This window comes from Ambystoma mexicanum, chromosome 3q (genome assembly GCF_040938575.1).
Source record: "Ambystoma mexicanum isolate Mex_15411 chromosome 3q, UKY_AmexF1_1, whole genome shotgun sequence".
Lineage (NCBI taxonomy): Eukaryota > Metazoa > Chordata > Amphibia > Caudata > Ambystomatidae > Ambystoma > Ambystoma mexicanum.
This window is the reverse complement of record NC_090926.1, coordinates 282,148,684-282,165,668: the sequence shown is the minus strand read 5'-3', so window position 1 is coordinate 282,165,668 and position 16,985 is coordinate 282,148,684. Positions and strand designations below refer to the sequence as shown.

Below are 16,985 nucleotides of genomic sequence, written 5' to 3'. Positions count from 1 at the left end.
GATAGCAACACGATCGGTAATGCGTCCGGCCATTTTAGCTTGGTGCCAGCACACGTCTAAGCGAGTTTGTTCTTTATAATGCTGTTGTGCCTTTCCACTAATCCGGCACTTTGGGCATGTCTGGCTGAATGGAAACGTTTGTCAATCTGTAATCCTCTGCAAATGTGTAGGATTACAGTAGCGATAAAGTGTGGCCCATTATCTGACCAGATGACTCTCGGCAGCCCGAACCTAGGAAAAAACTCTTTCAACAGAGTTTTTGCCGTGGTTATGGCCGTTGCATCTCTAACCGGGAAGGCCTCAACCCACTTACTAAAGGCACAAATGACAACTAACACATATTTAAGATTGTTACAACGTTCCATTTCAATAAAATCCAAGTGAATAACCTCAAACGGGACAGAGGGTGGAGCGAAACTTCCTCTAGGAGTCGAGGTACCTTTTCCTACATTGTGCTGCAAGCAGACCATGCGACTTTGGACAAAACGCTCCGCAGTTTTGAAAATCTTATCATTGGCCCATACACTGTGTAGTATTTTAGTCAATTTACGCGCACAAACATGTGTCGGACCATGGGCCATAATAACCATCATTGTAATGTAGGCGTCAGGGAGTAACCATTTTGCTTCAATATTGTCTACCCAACACCCATCGTCATCCAATCTCCCTGCACCCTCGATCCATCTCTCAGTTTCCTCTATGGTAGCATCTGCTTGAATATCTTTTACAGCATCTTTTACAGCATCGATACTTTCACCCAACGTGCAAAAATTTATAATTTCTTTTACAGCATACATTTCTGAACTGAAATCAGTGGCAGTTTGTTTAGCTATCTGATCAGCGAAAGCATTCCCTTTTCCTACATCATCTGTAACCTTTTAATGTGCTGAACATTTTATGATAGCTAACTGAACAGGGAGTTCGAGTGCTGAAAGTAATCGCACTATTAAAGTGCCGTGCTGGATTTTCGTTCCGTGCGAGGTCAAGAAACCTCACTCTTTCCAAAGTCTACCGAAATTGTGGGCTACCCCAAAAGCATACTGACTATCGATATATATATTTACTGTAAGCCCTTCAGAAAGTTCACAAGCTCGAGTTAACGCTATAATTTCTGCGGCCTGCACGGAATTATGCATTATTCTTTTAGTTTCCACAATCGTACTTAAAGTAGTGACAGCATAAGCAGCCGTGGATGTACCGTCTGGAAGTTTAAAACAAGAGCCATCACAAAATAGCTCTCCTTGTGGGCTATTCAAAGGCGTGTCTTTCAGATCGATTCTGCCTTTAGTCTCCTGTTCTGTCATATAAAGGCAATCGTGTGACGTATCATCACCATCAACAGTATCTTGCGAAACAGGTGAAAGTTCAGCCGGATTTAATACACAACGCCTCTGAATTTGAATGTGAGGGGCAAACAAGATTAGTTCATATCTTGTCAATCGTGCAGAAGTGAGGTGTTGCGTTTGAGTTATATTCAATAAAATATCTACAGAGAGAGGTACCATTAGGGTTAACGCATGACCCAGGAGCATTCCCTCGCTCTGTTTTACAGATGCAGCAGCAGCAGCAACAGCGCACAAACATCTTGGCAAAGCGCATGCTACAGGATCAAGGGCAGAGGAATAGTAACCGCACAGCCTATTCTTCCCTCCATGCTCCTGCGTTAATACAGCCAAAGCACATCCATCACGTTCATGCACAAACAATACAAAGGCCTTGTCATAATTCGGAGTTCCTAAAACCGACGCTGAGCACAGCACGGATTTGAGCAAATCAAATGCTGTCTGGTGTTCCAAAGTCCATGGCAATGGCAAAGAAATGCCCTTTTTTGTCAAAGCCAGCATTGGTTTAATCGTTAACGAAAAGTTAGGGATCCACAATCTACAATAAGAAGCCATACCTATCAGTGCTCTAACTTCCTTTTGCGTATTTGGGACAGACATGCCAGAAATAGTCTTTATCCTTTGACAGGACATAGCCTAAATAGGTGACCTCCTGACAACAATATTGAAATTTTGTAAGTGAAGCTTTGTGGCCATGTTTCGCTAGATGAAAAAGCAACAACACGGTGCCTTCTTTACAGGCGCTCTCAGAATCAGCAGCCAAGATGAGGTCATCTACATACTGTAGTAATGTGCAAGTAGTAGGCAACTCGAGAGTATCGAGCTGCTCTTTCAATGCCCTACTATAAATACTTGGACTCTCAGTGTACCCTCGTGGTGCACGAGTGAATGTAAACGAGCGTCCACCTAGGGTAAACGCAAACAATTACCTGCTATCCTTGTGTATGGGAATACTGAAAAATGCGTTTTTAAGATCAACAACGCTAAAATGAGTGGCAGAAGCCGGAATCATGGTTAGTATCATTGTAACATCAGGTACAATAGGAAATTGAGGAGCCACAATTTTGTTAATAGCACGTAAATCAATTGTAAAACGAAAGGGAATCACATTATCACCTTTTTTGTATACTGGCAAAATGGGGCTGTTACATATGCTACCCGTAATCTCCTGGATTACTCCACGATGTACAAAATCAGAAACTATACATTTCAAAGCCTGTTCGCCTTCAACTGAGATCTTATATTGCGGGATGCGAGGCAATTTTACTCCATGTTTCAAAATAATTTTAACATGTTCAATTTGAAGAATGCCCACATCATTATCATCAATTGCCCATAAGCATTCTGGGACATTACTGAATTCTGTTTGTGGTAAGTAGAAATGGACACTGTTCCGTGAAGGGACCCAGTGTTATCGGTACCGGCAAAGAGACTGGACAAACTACAGGTGTGCCTGAAAACCCTACAGAAACGTTGGACTGCCCTGACAGGGGAATATTCTGGACACAGCCGTAAGCTTGTCCCAAATGATTCTTTTTTCGGGAACCATGGTTTTCAATTTTACAATAATTCTATCAGGCAAGGTTAATATCACTTGAGGCGGTCGTTCGACAGCTGGTCTTTCTCTTTCTAGCCTGACCATGTTATCCCATGTATCTCCCAACCCAGATATGTCATCTATAGTCCTAATCTGTTTCCACAAATCAACTAGTAGGAGTACGGGAAATAATAGGTCAATATCACTTAAGGTGAATACCGACGACTGTAAAACCGACTCTATTTCTTTATAGAATCCGGTCAGATTCTTTCTTATATCGGGAATAGATTGTTTTATGGTGTTCACTTCCTGTCTTGAAAACGGGACGTGAACAAACTGTGATACGTAATGTGCAGGAATTTCTCCGGCGACTATTCCTCGTCCAGCATTGGCCGCAATCTCAACTTTCGGGACAAATGTCGGAGGGACCTCTTTCATAGGCAACTGACAAGTAGGCAGCTCCGAACGTTTACTAAGCAACAGAGCCAAATCAAGCGCTAGAGCAGTCGAAGAAGTATCAATCGAAAAAGCTCTCTTATAAACACTCAACAATTCTGCGGGACAACACATCTTTCTTTTCACACACTCATCCTGCAGGTACTCTACCATCACCTGTATCACTTTCTTCTGCATTTCTAACGTATACTGACCATATTTGTCATATACTTCGTCTGGAGTTATCGACATATCCGAAATCCATCTTATCGCATCCTTTATACAAATTCGCGCTCCCTCACCCTTTAATTCATGGCGAGGAGAAAATCGTTTCTGTAAGTACATAATACCTAAACTACCACCATCTGCTTCCTCATTCTGTAACCCTTCCAACTCCTTCCTATACTCAAAAATCCTCTCAACATGCTCATATACCTTCTCCGCAGTATCTCTGGACAACACTAAGGCGTTCAAATCCCATACACCTGTGGGAAATCTTCAATGTCCAATCTATTCCACATTATGCTCAAATGAGTCCCTAATCCTTCAATAAAAACATTTTTCTCAGGAATACCTTTTAAATTTTCGAGTGTGGAAAAAACATCAGCTTGCTCACCCTTCTCCATACAATGTTTAGCCCAAGCAATCAATTCATTCTTTTTTTTCTGGGGGCACAGTATTACGAGTCACAACCCTTGGTCTTGCTCCCTGGTCTACTACAAGCGATGCAGAATCACTTGGAAGAAGAAGAGTAGGCACATTCTGAATATCAACATGTGGAGGCAAAGGGGCAGGCAATGGAGTGACGGCTGGAAGAACAACAGGAGGAACAGCAGGAAGGACCGGAGGAACTATAGGAGGGGCAAAAACAACGGGAAGGGGCAAAGCGCCGAGAGGAGGGACGTACAGCGGTGGCGCGGAGGCATCGGGCCTTCGTTCATGCAAAAGTTTATTAATCAATTCATCTGACATATGAAAATCTTTTGAAGGGTAGATTTTCTGAATGCCTAATTGAAACGCCCTGTCCGTGTTCCTAACTGACTCCAATTGTTTATTTTGGTCATATAACCGTGGCTTTTCGACACTTGTCATATGCCTACGCATATGTTTTTCTCTACTCTTTTGTTGCTGCAAAGCTTCTGTTTTCCAACTATGTAACGCATCAAATGCTGCATGTCTAGCCTTTTTCTTTACTAATACAGACTCTAAATATTGAATACGAGGGATTTCAAAACTATCATTGGTTGGCCACCGAAGATTAGAATTATGTCTGGTCTGTCTGTGCCAAATGTCATTAAATGCTATACTACCAAAACCTTTCTTACAGTACATAGTACATGATGGCGACCACTCCTGTGGTGTGGGACGGCTATCTTCCAAAGATTATCTGTCGCTGCGGAATAATGCCCTAAAGCAGGCAGACAATTTCCCAGGCATATCAAAGTTCTGGTGTTACCTGGTTAAATAATTGTGCTCGCGAGTACAATGCTCCAAATTCAAATTATCAGGGTTAGAATAAGAATCGGGACACGATTCACCTGGCCAAAGGACTGGGAGGCCCGATCGGGTTACTAAGGACAATGCTAAGGACCCACGTGTCTGGTGATTTTCGGCAAATTTACCCACCTCGAATGTATGGACCCTCGTCAAGACATCTCTCGGACTACAGCTCACCGTTCAGGGATCGGATCATGCAGTTTCGTCGAGGAATTCGCTTCTCGTTTAGAGTGGCCGTTTCTGTTGGCACCGTCCGATCTCGGTCCGATAGCCGAGCCAACCTTCAACGAGACGAGGTCAATCTTGAGGGTCCCTATTTGGGCGCCATCTGTGGAATCCGAAAAAATACAATATTACGGCTGTTATAGTTGTAGTGGTAGGAAAATCGGTTGATACATAAAAGAAAAAATAGAAAAAGAAAAAGAAAAAGAATGAACAATTAGAAGCCTGTAAATAATAAGGTTAGTGATGACAAGAGATGCAGAACGCGTTTACCTGAGAAAATGGCAGAATGCTTGCATGGGAAGTGGCTTGGAGAACCAGAACCATGAGGTGGGCAGAAAGCTGCCCGGACAAAATCAGCGCCAAGGCGCAGATAAGCTGAAATGTAAGAGAGACATTGTAAGGAACCCGGGAGGGATCTGTGTAAACAGTATGTGTCATAACGTCAGGGGAGCTTACCATGAGACCAGCGAGGAGTCGGACTGTTCCTCTCCCTTGCCGGTGTGTAACTGTGTTGTTCGCATCGGAGCGTTGCCCAGACAACGCTCCTTTAATAAACCACGTGATCGCGACCTGGCGAGGTGCGCGCTCTGGGACAAATGACAGCGAATGGGTTTCTAAGTGATTATTAAGAGCTATAAAATAATTGTAAGCCTTGATGGGAATATGTCAAGAATTGTGGAAACAAAATAATGAAAAAACAAGGAGACTGAAAGCATAGAGATAAAAGAAATACTCCAATACAAGAAAAAATTACAAACGGCAACTAATAACAGGAGTGGAACAAGTAAAAAAAGAGATGAGAGAGTCATAAAAGAGAAATAGCAAATACAAAAGAGCCCAAAAGAATGCTGGGCTAATAAAAGGAAGTTGCAAAGTAAACACATGGTAATAACATCTATATCAACATTAATATATATATATATGTATGTCCACACTGGATCATATCTTCAAACAACGGCATCTGGGGCTTTTTTATGTAGTCATAGGAAAAATCATAGGAGAAATCAGATCATGAATCATACTGCAAGTGCCAACCCACTGTAATGGTGTCGTCGACAGACGGCACCTTGGGTCCCAGACCAAAGTCCAGGAAACACAGCGGGGTGGTCTAGGTCCATAACACATGAGGTATAGCACAGTAAATAGTAGCTAGAGAATGTACCTTAAAAGCAAAGAGATTACAGAATTATAGAAAACAGTGATAATTAATCTCCTCGTTAATCCCATTGGGAACCAGACTCCCAAGTTTGTCAATCCAGAATGACTCCCTGTGATTCAACCGCTGGTTAAGGTCTTCATGTGGGTTGTTTCTTGTGAGTACCTCTAAAACCACAAATCTAATCTGAGTCAAATTATGTCCATTCTCCAACCAGTGCCGTGCTACGGCAGAGTTGGTGTTGGCATTACGAATACATGAACAATGCTCATTCCACCTTGTTTTGGCCATTCTTGTGGATTGGCCCACATAGAATTTTCCACACGGCATTTAATGCCATAAATTATGTTGGTGCTGTCACAGATACCATAGTTTTTGAGCAAAATCTTTTTCCCTGTTCTGGGATGGTTAATGGAATCTCCCTTGATAACTAAATTGCAGTTAGTACAGTTCAGACAAGGGTATGTACCCGTCCGTTGGGTTATCGGTTCCTTAAGGGGTGGTCTTGTGTGTACAAGTTCATCTCTCAGATTCCTGCTACGTTGGTAAGCAAACACCGGTAATTCTGTGAATAGACTTTGTACTCTGATATCATTTTTAAAGATCCCCCAGTGCTTACTGATGGTTTTCTTAATTCTGTTGCTCTGGATAGAGAATTTAGATACAAATACAGGTGTTTTAAGTTCTCTCTTCTTTATAGGATTTTGGGTAGATAACAAGGTCTCTCGTGTCAGGCTGTTGACCCTAGCTGATGCTGTGTCCAGTTCTGCTTGTTTATAGCCCCGCAGGGGGAGGAGGAAACCCAAAAAACAAACCACAAACCAGATTTCAGTCAAGGAGAACCTAGTTATTAATATATCGAGCCGACCACTGAGCAGGCCAGAGTTGGACACGTTACAAAAAGGTCTGAGTTTTGTACCCACTTATGGTACCACTCTGTTCGACACCAAAATTGAGCTCTACAAATTCATTAGGAAATTGAAATTGAAGGTCTTTTTTGAAGAACTAGAAGTCCAAGAGAAACCACTAGATGGTCCAGATTTCCAAGAATTTAGAAAAAAGAGTGGTTTTGTGCCTCCTATTACTGTTCCATCCATCGACATCTTCCAAAAATTGGTGACCCGTGACTTGGAGAGAATCAGCTACAAGAATCCTCCACATAAAAATCTGAAACCTCACGAGATGAGACTCATCAAAGACTTGTATAGTGACAAGAACATAACTATCCGTCCAGCGGATAAAGGTGGAGCGTTGGTCATCCAAAATACGGCTGACTATGATGCAGAATGCAACAAGCAACTTCAAGATAGGACTATTTATGCCACCTTAGATCTGGATCCAACTGTCACGATCAAGCAGAACCTGAAGACTTTACTGGACAAAGCTCTCGAACTTGAATGGATAAACGAACACACCCAAAAATGTTTGTTTAATGACCACCCAAGGATTCCAAACTTCTACACCTTACCAAAGAGTCACAAACATCCCACTAATCCACCAGGAAGACCCATTGTTGCAGGCATGGAAAGCATCAACCAACCGCTGGGTATTTACATTGATTTTTTTCTACAGCCTCTGATTCAAAAAACTTCGACATATACTCGTGATACCACACATTTTCTACAGAAACTTAATTCTATAACTCCTGAACAGGATGATTTGATGTTCACTATAGACGTTAAAAGCCTATATACGTCTATACCACATGACCTCGGAATAGAATCAGTAGAATGGCTATTGCTTCAAGCATCCGAAATCCGAGCACAGAAAGAGTTCATACTAGCTCTCCTACAATTAATTTCAGAAAATTCTTACTTCCAATATCGCAATCAGTTTTACGTTCAAACCTCAGGGACATCTATGGGAGCGACAATGGCACCCTCATATGCCAACAGCTTTATGTATAAGTTTGAGACTGATAATGTACTAAACAACCAACGTTGGAAGAATGACATTCACCTTTGGACTCGGTACATTGACGATATTTTTGGAGTGTGGAGAGGCACAAGGATATCCTTCGATACTTTCTTTGAATATCTCAACAACATAGACAAACGGATCCAATTCACGAGAGAAATTTCTTATGACATTATCACCTTCTTGGATGTTTCCATCAAAAAGGAGACCACATGTTACAGCACCTCAATCTTCCGTAAACATACTGATCGCAACAACCTTCTACATCGTCTGAGTTTTCACCCGCCCAGTTTACTCAAAAATCTCCCATATAGTCAACTCCTAAGGGTTAAGAAGATTGTCAGCGACCCCAATGACTGTTTAGCCCAACAACAGATTATGAAAGAGAAATTTTTAGCCCGGGGCTATAAACAAGCAGAACTGGACACAGCATCAGCTAGGGTCAACAGCCTGACACGAGAGACCTTGTTATCTACCCAAAATCCTATAAAGAAGAGAGAACTTAAAACACCTGTATTTGAATCTAAATTCTCTATCCAGAGCAACAGAATTAAGAAAACCATCAGTAAGCACTGGGGGATCTTTAAAAATGATATCAGAGTACAAAGTCTATTCACAGAATTACCGGTGTTTGCTTACCAACGTAGCAGGAATCTGAGAGATGAACTTGTACACACAGGACCACCCCTTAAGGAACCGATAACCCAACGGACGGGTACATACCCTTGTCTGAATTGTACTAACTGCAATTTAGTTATCAAGGGAGATTCCATTAACCATCCCAGAACAGGGAAAAAGATTTTGCTCAAAAACTATGATACCTGTGACAGCACCAACATAAATTATGGCATTAAATGCCCGTGTGGAAAATTCTATGTGGGCCAATCCACAAGAATGGCCAAAACAAGGTGGAATGAGCATCGTTCATGTATTCGTAATGCCAACACCAACTCTGCCGTAGAACGGCACTGGTTGGGGAATGGACATAATTTGACTCAGATTAGATTTGTGGTTTTAGAGGTACTCACAAGAAACAACCCACATGAAGACCTTAACCAGCGGTTGGATCACAGGGAGTCATTCTGGATTGACAAACTTGGGAGTCTGGTTCCCAATGGGATTAACGAGGAGATTAATTATCACTGTTTTCTATAATTCGGTAATCTCTTTGCTTTAAAGGTACATTCTCTAGCTACTATTTACTGTGCTATACCTCATGTGTTATGGACCTAGATCACCCCGCTGTGTTTCCTGGACTTTGGTCTGGGACCCAAGGTGCCGTCTGTCGACGACACCATTACAGTGGGTTGGCACTTGCAGTATGATTCATGCATCTGATTTCTCCTATGATTTTTCCTATGACTACATAAAATAGCCCCAGATGCCGTTGTTAGAAGATATGATCCAGTGTGGACATACATATATATATATATATTAATGTTGATATAGATGTTATTACCATGTGTTTACTTTGCAACTTCCTTTTCTTAGCCCAGCATTCTTTTGGGCTGTTCTGTATTTGCTATTTCGCTTTTATGACTGTCTCATCTCTTTTTTTACTTGTTCCGCTCCTATTATTAGTTGCCGTTTGTAATTTTTTCTTGTATTGGAGTATTTCTTTTATCTCTATCCTTTCAGTCTCCTTGTTTTTTCATTATTTTGTTTCCACAGTTCTTGACATATTCCCATCAAGGCTTACAATTATTTTATAGCTCTTAATAATCACTTAGAAACCCATTTGCTGTCATTTGTCCCAGAGCGCGCGCCTCGCCAGGTCGCGATCAAGTGGTTTATTAAAGGAGCGTTGTCTGGGCAACGCTCTGATGCGAACAACGCAGTTACACGCCGGCAAGGGAGAGGAACAGTCCGACTCCTCGCTGGTCTCATGGTAAGCTCCCCTGACGTTATGACACGTACTGTTTACACGGATCCCTCCCGGGTTCATTACAATGTCTCTCTTACATTTCAGCTTATCTGCGCCTTGGCGCTGATTTTGTCCGGGCAGCTTTCTGCCCACCTCATAGTTCTGGTTCTCCAAGCCACTTCCCATGCAAGCATTCTACCATTTTCTCATGTAAACGCGTTCTGCATCTCTTGTCATCGCTAACCTCATTATTTACAGACTTCTAATTGCTCATTCTTTTTCTTTTTCTATTTTTTCTTTTATGTATCAACCGATTTTCCTACCACTACAATGATTGGTATGTTGTTTATGTTTTTTTATGTGAATGTGCATTGTGATACACTTTCTTTTGGATGTTATGGAAACGTACATGTTAATTACAGACTGGCCCTGACGAAGGATTTGTAAATCCGAAATGCATTGGCAAAAAATTGTTTTGGTCTGACGTAAAATGCTAGTGGCTTTTTTCTTCCTCACTAAGAAGATATTAGTGACGCCTCATACCAAGAGACGTATTTTTTCACAAAACCATTGATTGATAAAAATCTTTATGAATTACCACTGAACTTTCATTATTATCATTATTTTTTGAATATGTAAACATTTTTACTTTGGAGTCTATCAAGCTTTGGAGAGTTTACATAACTTACATACCCTGATTGGGTCTTCTGAGAGAGCGGCTGTGTGCCCTTGTATTCCACTTGGTCTTTGGCTTCTTGTGTATTTTTGAATTAGGGTGTCTCCTTATTCGTCACAGCCAGCTCCTTTTTATAATTTGACAACAAGGAATCTTCAGAGCAACGAAACTTCTATACAGAAACAATTATTTGAGAAATGTGAACATCGTACAGTGGTGCCCACTCTTTTTGCTTTTTGTTTTAAACTGTAACCTCTTTTTGTGAAAAGTCTTGATTTCTGATAAAACACTATAAAAAAAAATTAAAAATCTGTTGGTTGTCCCCTTCCCTAAAATGACAACCTGGGCGATAGCTGTTTTTCTTCCTTTGGCCCCCGCTCCTGGAACGCTTGTCCTAAGGACCTGCGACAGACTGAGTGAGGTTTTATCTGTTTTTAGGGAGCAACTAAAAACTATCTTTTTGTGTAACTATTTTAGCGACTCCACGTTTTAGGTTAGCATATTAATGCAACTATGGACTCTAACATCTGCGCCTATATGCAGTTCCTGCTTGGACCCTACTTACTGGGTATGTGCGAGTTACAAATGTTCATATCAAATCAAGTCATGTCCACAAACCAAAGGGCCCATCCATTCCATGTGATCCAAGGTGCGCTTCGTCCGTGTTCCCCTTTACAGGGATGGGTTATTAGTTATCTGCATGTTTAGTTTAATTGAAGGTTTTGCATTTCTACAGAACCTTTATTGGGCATTTCTTTTGTGTTAGTCCCATGGTACTGTTGATGTGTGTGTTGCTTAGACCCAGTAATAGGTGCCAAAATACCGATGAACCTCTTGTGGGGAGCAAAGAAAATGTTTCCAATTCTGTTTGCCTACCGGTTGTCTGTTACTGTAAATAGAGTAGGGGAAGCAACGCAGGGTGTGGGCAATACAAGACATACAGATTGTGAATCTCGTTTACAAAAAAGCTCATTTGTTAGTCGCATAGAATAACAATGTGTTTCAATCTAAAATTGCAAATGCCGTTTGTTGGACTAAGAACAAGAAATACTGCAAACGCAGCTCTTTGCCTAATCTCTGTAAAAAAAACCTGTGCAAAATTCATTTCCAGTAGGAATGTGGAAAAACTTGAAAGAGTAAAAAAAATCACTTTATGTTAAATTGAAATGTTTGAAACGCTCTCAAGCCGGGCAGAGGGCAGTACGTGCTGGTGTGTGTGCCTGCCGCGGCCTCATTGGCTGCTGCGGCCCTACGCTAGCCAATCAGAGGCGGCTGGGACACTTGCTCCGAATGCACGGTGTGTGGTGGGAATCCGAGCTGCAGTCGGAGCCAGGGAAGCGCACTTTCGTGGCACGCGGACTTCTTAATTCTGCCTCTCTCGCAGTCCTGTGTGACTACTCGGGTTTTCGCGTGCCCCCACTTATTCTTGTTGTCTTGATTTTGAACTTTTGTCGACGGAATAACCCTTTCCTCGTCCAGCCGGCAGACTATTAAGGAGAGGGAAGGAACAGTTGATTGGATTTCACTTGTTCATCTCGTGCGGATTTCGCTGTCACTGGTCCTGCTTATAAGGTTTACTGGGCGCCGAGGGTGCCCATCTCTCCGGACCCTCGGACTGGTTGCTGATAGCGATGGCCTGGGCCTGAGCGTTACCTCCGAGGATGGGGCCGCGGGTGTGGCTGCTGCCCCTGGGCTGCTGCCTCCTGCTGCCATGGCTGGACCCGGTCTCCGCACAGGAAGGTAAGTGTCGCCCACACTGGCCTCACTCGGCTCGTAAAGAGCACCCCGGGGTACCAGAGGGGCCTCGGACACCAAGGAAAGGGGAGTGTAGGGGGGGGGCTGCGTTTATTTCTTCACACTGTGAACTTTTTGAGAGGGGCGCAGGTTTTGGCCGGCACGCCTGTCCTGGTGTTTAATTGGGGGTGAACATGGCGTGCTCGTGTCGCATATGCACTCAATACATAATTGCAGTTGGTTAGTGTGTTGCCGGCTGCTTCCGTGTGTCCGTCCGTTGGACTGTTCAAAGGTGCAATTCATTATTACCTAACACGCGCGCACTGGCTTTACTCGCACGGCAGACCGTACTTGGTCTCCAGCTTCACACGTGCCCTGTTTTCTATTCCTTGCGAGTGACTGTGAGGCGAGTGTGCGGTGGTTTGTGAAAGCCGTGGTATGTGGGGGACTGCTTAAGGGAAGCAGCGAGAAGGGTGTGTTGTTGTGCTTGCGCCGTGACAGCTGTCTGTCAGAGCCCCCCCCCTACATCTGGTAGGGTTGCACCTCTGGAACCTGTTCCGCGAAGCCGCAGAACCAGTCTGGGTGCGTTTCTGGGTTTAAGTGATTGCTTTCGCAATGTGCTCAGGGTTTAGTGGCCCGCTGATGTCATGTCTCATTGTTGTGTGTTGTGCGGTTTCAGGAAGGTGTGTCCCAGCCAGGGCAGCAGGGAGCACCTGGCTCGGGACACCAAACGGCGCTTCCTGCTCAGCCTGGCACGGGCTGCCGAGACTCACTCGGGTGGAGCAATTTTATTCAAATCCCTCGCCTATCCGCTGCCCTGAGGCGCCCCCAGGCCGGCACCAAGGGGCGCGGGGCGCGGGGCGTGGTGCGTCAGTGGGCGCCCCCGGACCAACTCTCGGTGTCCCAGAGCGTTCTAACGCAACGTAACCAGGAATGCGATGGCGTGACGTTTCACCTAAAAATGCCCACCCGCGCTATCCACTCTACTCCCGCAACTGTGTAAGCACACTTCCCCGACCGACTTTTCAACCTAAATATGTCTGTCTGTCAATCAATCTATCTGTCTAGCTATCTATCTAAATAAATATATGAATATCTATCCCTATATCTATGGAACAATCTATCTAAATCTCTCTCACTCTATCTATATATGCAGAAACAGAGAAACATATCTGTCTAAATCTCTCTCTATAAATCTATCTATATGGATATCGGTCTATCAATGGATCTGTTTATCTATCTATGCATCGATCTATGGATATATCGATCTATCTCTACCGATATATGTATCCAGGGATGTCATTCCACCAAAATGCCAGGGGTAGCGGAAGTGACGTCACACGACTCTTGTCCCCTGAAGTAAGGCATCACATAGTATTGTACACTACGAAAATCATGGTTACAATATCACTATAATGTGATATGTATCGTATATATCGTTGAGATCAGTGTGTATGGGCCCGTTTTACCAAATTACTGTGAATGCAAGCAGACGTCCATGACCAAATGATAATGATGTCTTATTATATAGCACTTACTCTTAAGCGCTTTATATAGAACAAATATACACCCAATATCCCCCAACCTCTGTTGGTACTCATTTATTGACCTCAGAAGGATGAAAGGCTGAGTTGAGGCGTTTAAGAACAGACTAAATCAGTGACTCACCCTCTGAAGTGTGCCTGAAATAAACCTTTAATGAGTCTAGCACTTATTGTTTAGAATTCCAGAAAGACACATGTTTTGGTATTCCTATTCTTTCTTATTTAGGGTCAGTGTTGAAAGTGTTACACTTGTGGTACTCCTGTTCTTATTTTTCTTCTTTTTTTAAGGGGCCTGAACAAGAAAGCCAGCCACTCCGGAAGTAAAGAGCCACATGGTGCTGGCCACAGCCCAGGAACTTGCATTACAAAAAAAACTTTAAAAAAAAAACAATTTGTTTTGTTTTTAGAGGTCGCAAGGGAGACCTCAGAGGTCGCAGTTGCAACCTCTGGTGACCCCTAAATGACATCCCTGTATATATCTATCTTGATACCTACCTATCTAATCAACCTATATATAGCTATCCATATTTATCCATCCACCTGTCCATACCTCCAAATCTAGCTATCTCTACGTAAATCTATCTACTGAACTGCCTGTCTAAATCTCTCTTCTCTCTCTCTCTCTCTCTCTCTCTCTCTCTCTCTCTCTCTCTCTCTCTCTCTCTCTCTCTCTCTCTCTCTATATGTTCACTGAAAAAACGTTAGTTAAGCAACAGTGAAGGTGGTCAGATTTAATGGTACAAAACTCTTAAAAATCAGCGGAAGTTGGGTGCGATGATCATCTTAACTCTGTGTCCCACAGTTGTGGATCCCCTAGGATCTAATGATGTGTTTTTTATATAGCGCGTACACCTAAGCGCTTTACTTAGAACACATATACAAACAATACCTCCCAGCCAGAGTTGGTACTCATTTATCGACTTCTGAAGGATGAAAGGCTGAGTTTGCCTTGGCAGGACATGAACCTACGACCTGCAGATCACACACACATCACAGCAGTGCGGGCTCAACACACTGAGCTATCTTGCTGGCCTCTAATTTTGTTTGTCATTGTAAATCCCATCTGTTATGCATGTGCCCATGCGCTCTGCAACCGTGGAGTGCGGGGAGTACCGAGTTAAGATGATCATCACTTCCCACATCCACTGAATTTCAAGGGTTTGTTTGCGTTAAATCTGATCACATTAACTGTCCCTTAACTAAAGTTTTTTCAGTGAATTTCTAGGGTTTTCTTATACGATAGTTTATTCAAGGGCCACTAGCCATGTACATATTGCACTAATAGGTTTCTTTGGGGCCCACTACCAATGGACCTTGGCCATGGCCACTGTACATGTTCGACCTATAGGTTTCCTTGGGGTCCACTAGCCATGGCATTCAGCCCTGGCCAGGGAGTACAGCATTTGGCTGTGCCCACTGTTTATTTTAAAACACTAGGTTTCCATCAAGCCCACTAGTCATGTTGTCCGGCCGTGGCTGCTACACATGTTGCACCAATAGGTTTCTTTGGGAGCCACTAGCCATGGCCTTCTGCCATGTCCACTGTATGTATTGCACCAATAGGTTACTTTGGGGCCCACTAGCCATGAGCTTCGGCCGAGGCCACTTTACATGCTGCACCAATAGGTTTCTTTGGGGCCCACTACCAAAGGCCTTTGGCCGTGGCAACTGTACATTTTGCACCAATATTTTTCTTTGTGGCTCACCAGCTGTGGCTTTAGGCCGTTGTCACTGTACATGTTGCCCCAATAGGTTCTTTTGGGCCCACTAGGTATAACATTTCTTTTTTTTCACTCTCTTCTAATTCCTGTGGGATTCTCCTGATGAGCTACAGATAAAGTGACAATGAACTACTCATGCCACGGTATTCCCCCATATTCCGCGATAATGCTAAAATGCTTAAAAATAAAAAAAACTCTTCTCTGTCCTCACAGGCAGGCACTCATCTAGTTCCCCATCCTCTTTCCATGGCCCTCCACTCCCCTCATCTGCATTTTCCCTCCCTGGCTCTCTCCCATTACCCCCTGTCACTTTTTGCTTTGTGTGACTCATTTTCTTTTCCGAGCGCATCTTGCATTATTAACACTGGAATCTCGGTATTCCCCCGATAATCCAAACATTTTCAAACTATAACTGGCTCCCCAGACCACCTCCCACTCTCCAATTTCACATGGTATCCTCTTCCCCCTCCCCACCTCTAGCCTGATGTAAGTTCATCCATTTTCCTCCTCCAAATAGCTTTTTTTGCACTTTTTGTTTTCGTATCACTGCAGTAATCATTCGCATCGAGCAAAAAAAAAGACAACTTTTCTTTTCTGAAAAGTCTCTCTGTTGCAAAGCCCAATGGGGAATATAGCATGACAGACTTTTTGTTTGGAGAATATCAGCCAAATTCATTATGCAAGTCAAATGTTATTATCAATAGACTTAATGGGTTTCCTAAATTCATGTCACTAACCTTAACTATAGTGTGGCGACTGCCGCACTATAATGTGCATAAAGAGAGAGAACATAGCTCTCTAAATCTATCAATATATGTGTCCCTCTCTGTACATCTATTTGTCTGTCTATATGTTTATGCATCTATCTATGGGTCTGATTCTCTATGCGTCTATCTATCTATTCATGTACCAATATCTACCTATCCATATTTATCTATCCACCTCAATATGCCTCTAAATCTATCTCTTCCTATATCTGTCTGTGCATCTATCTATGGATCTGTTCATCTACCTATGCATATATCCAGCTCCACCAATATCTATTTATGCATCTATCTATGCATCTATCTATATCTACCAATATCTACGTATAGATAGCTATCCATATTTATCCATCTATGCCTCCAAATCTCTCTATGCATCTATCTATATATCTTGTGATTTATGCATCCATCTATATATCTATGTATCTGTCTATACATCTGTCTATCTATGCCTCTAAATCTATCTATCTATCTATCTATCTATCTATCTATCTATCTATCTATCTATCTATGCAACTAGCTATCTATGCTTCTATTTATGCATCTAGTTATACATCTGGCTATCTATTCAT

The 16,985-nt window shown here is 42.8% G+C and overlaps 1 protein-coding gene across 2 annotated transcripts in view; it reads left to right on the top strand.

Moving 5' to 3' along the window:
* Positions 1–11,938: 11,938 nt before the first annotated feature.
* The window catches only part of ERBB3 (erb-b2 receptor tyrosine kinase 3), a 364,313-nt gene continuing 359,266 nt past the window's right edge, over positions 11,939–16,985 (top strand). Inside the window, exon 1 of one of the 2 annotated variants that reach the window (XM_069653771.1) lies at positions 11,939–12,390. In XM_069653771.1, the coding sequence (XP_069509872.1) occupies positions 12,312–12,390 (79 nt within the window). In that variant the 5' untranslated portion in view covers positions 11,939–12,311. The remainder of the gene's footprint in view (positions 12,391–16,985) is intronic. The other variant, XM_069653770.1, reaches the window with a different exon arrangement.